We start from the raw sequence: 6769 nt of genomic DNA on the forward strand, positions 1-6769 counted from the left end.
TCTGTCCTGCACCGAACGACGTCAATGTGCATGGGTGGCACTGGCAGTTGCTTGTTTGACATGGAACAATTCAGAGCTTCAATTCTGAGGTCATGCAAAGAACTTGGTGTCCAGCACTGCCGGTCCACATGGAGTGGCCTTCGCTCTCGCCCAACGGCTGCAGTAAGAAGCAGCTGTTTCTTTTCTGAAATTGCTTTGGCAATAATGTATTATTCCTAGGTTGGTCCACAGATCCAGGATGCATAGGCAGTGAAAAATGTAGTAATTTTTTTTGTGAGAGTGAGTGTGCACAGTGACAGTAATGGTTGTGGAACTTGCTTAGGCTGCAATATATTATGCTGTTCAGTCCATCTCTGAACTCTACTACTACAACAACTCGTATAGACAAGTAGTACATACCGTAACTGAGATTCTACTCGCTCTTCCCTGTTGTTGAAAACTCTATAATCTATAACTCTCTCTCTATATATACCCTCTATACAATACTATTTTACTGATAAGAGCAACATCAATTTCAATTCGAGACCGATCAATCACACCCGGAAAAGTATAATGTCAGGGTCTAATCCCTTGGGCACACTGATAATCTGTTCATCGTACGAGTCCGGCAGCGAGAGCGCGATCTTGGTGGCACTCTCTAGGTAGCTCTCGAACTTGTCGCTGACGTCAGCAGCATGATTCCCGGCCTCCTTCGTCGGGACCTTGTCGTAATCCACGTCAATGGCGGAGCTGCCGTGGCCACGCAGCAGCTCCTCCCTCATGACGTGGTGCTTGAACGTCCAGCGCCGGAAGGCCCAATTGCCCGTGGCCCAGTCGAAGCCGTAGAGCGGGAGGAAGCGGTGGCCGTGCGCCGCGACGAACTCGATGGCGGCGAGGATGTAACGGAACTCCTCCCGGGAGAGGTAGTAGGCGAAGCTCACCCTCGTCCATCCTGGCTTCACGCCGTGGTAGCCCTGGTGGCGACAAAGTTTTGACGGTGAACACTGAACAGTTTGGTCTATGAGCTTTCACGTTATGGTATGTAACCAAGAATTTGAACAATTTACTTTATACCTTAACGATGGCAGAGCGGATGCGAAGGGAGAGCTCCTCGCCGACGCCGAGGAGTGCATGCCCGTACGGCCCGGCGCACGCGCAGCCGCCTCTGGCCTGGATGCCGAAGAGGTCGTTCAGGAGCTTCGCGACGAACCGGCCATGCAGGGGCAGACGCGGGCGCTTCCACCTCCCCGTCGCCGAGGCGGCGACACTACTACTGTTGTCGTCATCGTCGTCGACTCCTCCCGGGTAGACGAGGAAGGAGAAGACGGGCAGGCGTCTCGCCGCGACGTTGCCGAGCACCTCGACGTTGGGGTTGCTGAGCAGCCGCACCATGGCCGCCTCGGCGTAGACGCGCTCCCGGAGCGCTACGGCGTCGCGGCCGACGTGCTCCTTGACCCAGAACGCCAGCGACGCCCGCACCTTCTGCACGATCGGCGGCGTGCCGGCGTCCTCCCGCTCCTCGACGTCGTCGTAGTACACCGTGTCCTGCATGCGCACGGCAACGTACACGTCAGCAACCCGTCACGCATGCACATGCATGTGCAGCACGCTTACGTACGTCTAGCTAGTACTTCTGACTCTTATTCAAGCACACAAACGAGAGGGGGGGGGGGGGTAGGATTCTAACGATTCTCTGTAAATGATGGTCGCCTCACCTCCTCGTTGAAGCCGTTGACGTAGGCGACGGTGCCTCCGCCGCAGGTGGACGGCGGCATTCCGGCGAGGCGGTACAGCGCCCGGTTCATGAGCAGAATCCCCGGCGTGCCTGGCCCGCCGACGAACTTGTGCGTGCTGAGGAAGACCGCGTCGTAGCCGTCCATCTCGCCGGACCTCATGTCGATCTCTGCGTAGGGCCCACTGCGCAAATACACAAGTACGCAAGTCGCCCACACCCACAAGTTGCAGAACACAATGTCAGAGCAATAACCTACTGATGCGCACACACACACAAATCTTTCTTTCATCGTCTTCGTTTTCGTAGTTGGTGCAGTGCAAGTAGTGATGAAGGCAATGCCATCTTCAGAAGTTAGCATGCATCGTCTCTGAACATGCACGAAAATTAAATTCGGAGCCTGTGTTTTTTTTCAGAAGTTCATACGGGTTGTGGCGCGTCAGGTCAATGCCTTTCGCTGTCGAGATGAGCTACGAGCTGGACTTCCTGTGATCCGATCCGATCAGTTTCTTTTCCCTCCTCCTTCTAATTGACTTGAAAATAATACGGGCAAGCAGATTGCTTCAACCACGAGAAAAGCAGGGTCAGCACGGACTGGAACATTTCTAATTTAAGGCGCGGCGACGCATTCTTAAGTCTTTTATGTCCTGAATAACGTATGGTTTTGGTATGCAGTGGCCATTGCGCGGAAGCAATGGCACCAAGTCAAAGTGATATCATATGCACCAGCAGCAGGTGGAATGCGATGCGAAAACTTGTCAAATTTTGATGTCATGGAACGAAGAGTTAGGTGATTCTGAAGAAAAAAGATTCAAATCGAGAAAACACGCTCTCGCTACGGATTCGATCACCTAAGACTTGCATGCCATGATAAACGTATGGTTTTGGTATACAAATATATATACAAGTAAAGGCATCAGGTCAAAGTGATATCACGCAGCGGCAGGCAGAGGTGGAGATAATTGTCAAATTTTGATGTCAAGGGATGGGAGGAATTATGTGTTCTGGATGACAAGAAACTATTGTACTAGGTTGAGTATATATTCAAACAATGCCGATCACACCAGGTTGTTGAATTCTACTCCCTCCATCCAAAAATACAAGGTGCATTTTATTTTTTAAAAAATCAAACTTATATATTTTGATCAACAATTAGTTAAATCATAAGTATGTCCAATATATAAAATTTTACAACTAAATTCATATTTCAAAATATTTTCATATTATATTGGTCATATACGTATACATGATATACTTATAATTTGACTAATTGTTAACCAAAATATACATGTTATACTCTTTGAGTAAATAACGGTAAAAGTCTAGCTAGAAGGCGGGACTAAAATAAAATAGCTGTAGAAACTTTTTTTCCACTTTTTTTTTTTTTGTAGAAACAACATCATCGACATTGATTCTATCTAGTTGAGATGCAAGATTAATTTTAGAATTTACAAAAACTACTCTACAGAGAGTGGAAACTTGGTTACGTGTACAGTTCTTTGTTTCACACAGTAATATAAGAATCTGTTTGAAAATTGGTTTCATGATTTTGAATGGAAGTTTCGCACGATTTTAGAATGTAACTCTCGCAGGAATTAATTCATCCAAAGAATTTCCCGTAACGTACCTGGCGGCGAAGTCGAAGCAGGCGAAGGCGCCGTGCTGGTGGAGGAGGCGCGCGACGGCGCGGGTGTCGGTGAGCACGCCGGTGACGTTGCTGCACGACGAGAAGGTGCCCAGCATGGGCCGGTCCGCGTACTCGGGCGAGCTCAGCGCGCGGCGGAGCGCGGTGAGGTCGACGAGCCCGTCAGGGCCCGCGCCGACCTCGACGACGTCGGCCAGGCTCTGCCGCCACGACAGCAGGTTGGAGTGGTGCTCGTAGGGCCCCACGAACACGACCCACCGCTCCTCCGCGCGCAGCTGGGCCGCGGCCCGCGCCCGCAGCGCCGGCGGACACGCCACCCCCATGGCCTCCTGCAGCCGCTTTACCGCCGCCGTGGCGCCGGATCCGCAGAAGAGCAGCGCGTCGTCGGCGCCCGCGGCCATGCACCGCTTGATGTAGCTCGCTGCCCTCCTCACCATCCGCGTCGTCCTGCTCCCGACGTAGCTGTCCTCCGTATGCGTGTTCCCTACACATGCACGCATCAAGTATCAATCTCGAATGCTCTCGTTCATGCATGGTCGCAAATGGACATGTAGTTTTCGCAAGCATGCACATGTCCACGCATGCATGTTGCTAGGCACTGACCGTAGAAGGGAAGAACGTGCTTGAGAATGTAGTCCTCGATGTAGCGGAGGCTGCGGCCGGAGGCGGTGTGGTCGGCGTAGACGAGGGGGCGGCGGCCAAACGGCGTCTCGAACTCAGCGTCGTGGCCGACGAGCTGCGACCGCACCCACTCCACCTTCTCCTCCGCCTTAGCGCTCCGCTCCGACTTGACGCGGAGGAGGCTCACCAGGGTGGTCGTCGACGTGCCATTGGGACCGCCGATGGCCTCGCGATCGCCGTCCATGACCGTTTGAAGGGACGGCATGCCTTAGTACCTCGCTTTGGAATTTCTTGCAAATGTTGCCTGATATTAATGCTCTTGTACGTCTATTTATATATTCCAATCTTGCACACGCACACACACACACACATATATATATATCGACCTTCCACATTGCTTGATGTGTTGAAGTTCACAATTAGAATTCGAACTACAATTCCAATTGGTTGAAGATAGAGGAGAATAAAATACAGGCGAGATGACTTATGCATCGGTGCTGGTCAATGCAATTTGCTTGTCAAGATTGCCAAATTGCAGCCATTCATCTGGCCAGGAATTGCTGTGCTGAGCTGGTGCATAGATTATACACCTCGGTGAGTTTTCCGAAGTTTCGTGATCCAAGTCTCAGGTACGTGTGTTCCATTTGGTTGGTTTCCAGGGTAACTGCATCACGTCGTCCTCAAGTTTCGTCACGGCAGCCGGCGGTTAGTGTTGTATCGACAGATGTACTTCAATTTTTCTTTCTTTTGACAGAGTAGCTGACTTCGCAATTAATGTCTAAATAAAGTTACTGCCATAACATGTTTGATCAATTGGCCTACTTTGCTATATATATTCTCAATACGGTGAATCATTACTTAAAAACCAGCAAAGAAGATATCATAATAGCTACTTAATATATGTCACTAATATTCTATTAGTGATGAGTTTAATAGGAACCTATCATTAATGTACCTTTTTATCAGGATCAGATATAGACCCATCACTAATGAGTGCTCATTAGTGACGGGTCGTAATATGACCTGTTACTGATGATAATAGTGATGGGTCATTCTAAACTAGTCATTGGTAATGACCCATTACTAATACTAAGATCATCAGTAATGGATTGTCCTAGCTAGTCATTAGTGGTGGGTAAAGTTATGACCCGTCAAAAATAATTTAGTCATTAGTGACGGGTCACATCTTGATCTGTCACTAATGATCTACTCATCAGTGGCGGGTCATCTTATGCTAGTTGATGAGTCATGGAAAATAAAGGGTAGATATGATAGTTGTTGTCATAGTTGGAGAAAATGTTAAACTTGACTAATGTTTATGCAACAAGAACCGGGTAGTTGGAGAAAATGTTAAACTTGACTAATGTTTATGCAACAAAAACCGGGTATGATAATTCTGTAACAACATGATATAGGGATCGAAACAGGATGGTTGTGTGATAATGGTGCGGGAATGCACGTGTGCGGAAAATACACGGTTGGTTTGCAGTTGTTCCTATGTGGGATCCTAAGGACTCGTTCTTGAAGCCTATAACCATGTTAAACCGTACAACCATAAGGCCTATATGGGTACAGTCTGACCAACTAATTAACCACCCCTTTGACTCTGTGGGCACCAGTGGATGGTTGAGTGGCACAAGAGGGGGCTTCTGCACTGATGAAATTACGGTTAGCGGTGAAACCTTAGTAGGTGCCTATAAGTCGATGGAAGCTTTGTAAAGGACTTATAGTGAGACTCTGACTCCACACCCCGGAAGTGTGAAGCAACACAGGAATCACGACTCATGGAGAAAGTTGTGTAAACTCTATAGGGTATCAAACTGATCAGTCAGTCGTACTCACGATCAAGAGCGGTTTTGGACTTCTTCTTGATTAGTTGGGATTAGTGTTTTGGTATGGTTGGTCGGGTAATCGGGTAATGGAATTACCTATTGAGTCTTTATAGTCGGATGGAATCCGATGAGTTATCCTTCTTGTTATAGAAGAATAAATCATTTAGTCCCAAGTGTTTCAATTGTTCTGTGTCGTCTATTGAGTCTTTGCATGATGTTTGTGTCAGTCGTGTGAACCTTGTAATGAGTTGGTTCTTTGCATGAGTGTTGGTGTAATGTGGGGGTTCTTCCTCTACATTGCATTAGTTAATAATACAATAGTAGTTGAGAGTCCTTCCTTTCTTTCTAGCTTCATCTGTTCTTGTCTTGTTTTTCCACTCTTGATTTTTTTTCTTTTGTTCTCCACTCGTATCTTGGCTACCAACAGATGGTGAACACTAGGCGTGTCAACAACAACACCAACACTAGGGATGAAAATGGACGGGATAAATTCCGTTCCGTTCAGATCCGTTTTCTATATTTTCTCATCCGTTTTCGATTTTGTTTTCGAGAGAAAATGTGAAAATGAAAACGGTTATGAGGTTTTCCCGACCGTTTTTGGATTTTCCGTTTTTAATCTAGAATTTCCCCTTTTTCTAATTGAGACCAAACTTCACAAATCATAATGTAGCCCACATGCCAAGCCCAGCCGGCCAGTCCAAATATAACCCCTATCCCAAAGTTCAATCAGATCCCAGTGGTCCAGTCTCAGTCGACTGCTGACCTATCGATGTTGTTCAAGATTTTGCGCCACCTTCAATCCTAGTTTTTGTGTGGTTGTATGTTATGTCGAGTACTCGAGTTACGACATGGTAGATACTTATGTCATTACATGGTTCATCTGTGTGTGATATAAATTACTTTTGTTATTGTGAATTAATTATGTGTCGTGCCGATGCTTGAAATCATTGTTCTACAGAT

The 6769-nt window shown here is 47.6% G+C and overlaps 1 protein-coding gene across 2 annotated transcripts; it reads right to left on the bottom strand.

The window, feature by feature from the left end:
• Positions 1 to 268: 268 nt before the first annotated feature.
• On the bottom strand, positions 269 to 4321 carry LOC133900497 (uncharacterized). 2 transcript variants are annotated; one of them, XM_062341654.1, is made up of 5 exons: positions 3960 to 4321; positions 3339 to 3840; positions 1695 to 1896; positions 1054 to 1524; positions 269 to 983 (listed from the first exon to the last, which is right to left on the bottom strand). In XM_062341654.1, exons 1-5 carry the CDS (start codon positions 4240 to 4242, stop codon positions 534 to 536), a joined length of 1908 nt encoding a protein of 635 aa, XP_062197638.1. In that variant the 5' UTR covers positions 4243 to 4321; the 3' UTR covers positions 269 to 533. The 2 variants fall into 2 exon arrangements, with proteins under 2 accessions (XP_062197638.1, XP_062197639.1); XM_062341655.1 differs by having other exon boundaries at positions 270 to 953.
• Positions 4322 to 6769: the final 2448 nt, after the last annotated feature.

The sequence above is a fragment of the Phragmites australis genome, chromosome 19, assembly GCF_958298935.1.
Source record: "Phragmites australis chromosome 19, lpPhrAust1.1, whole genome shotgun sequence".
Lineage (NCBI taxonomy): Eukaryota > Viridiplantae > Streptophyta > Magnoliopsida > Poales > Poaceae > Phragmites > Phragmites australis.

Excerpts from the sequence above, each read along its gene's own strand:
- LOC133900497 (XM_062341654.1), bottom strand. The coding sequence starts at position 4,242 with ATGCCGTCCCTTCAAACGGTCATGGACGGCGATCGCGAGGCCATCGGC. Across the intron at positions 3,841-3,959 it reads GCACGTTCTTCCCTTCTACG|GGAACACGCATACGGAGGAC; the intron begins GTCAGTGCCTAG and ends GTGCATGTGTAG. Across the intron at positions 984-1,053 it reads TCCGCTCTGCCATCGTTAAG|TGTTCACCGTCAAAACTTTG; the intron begins GTATAAAGTAAA and ends CAAACTGTTCAG.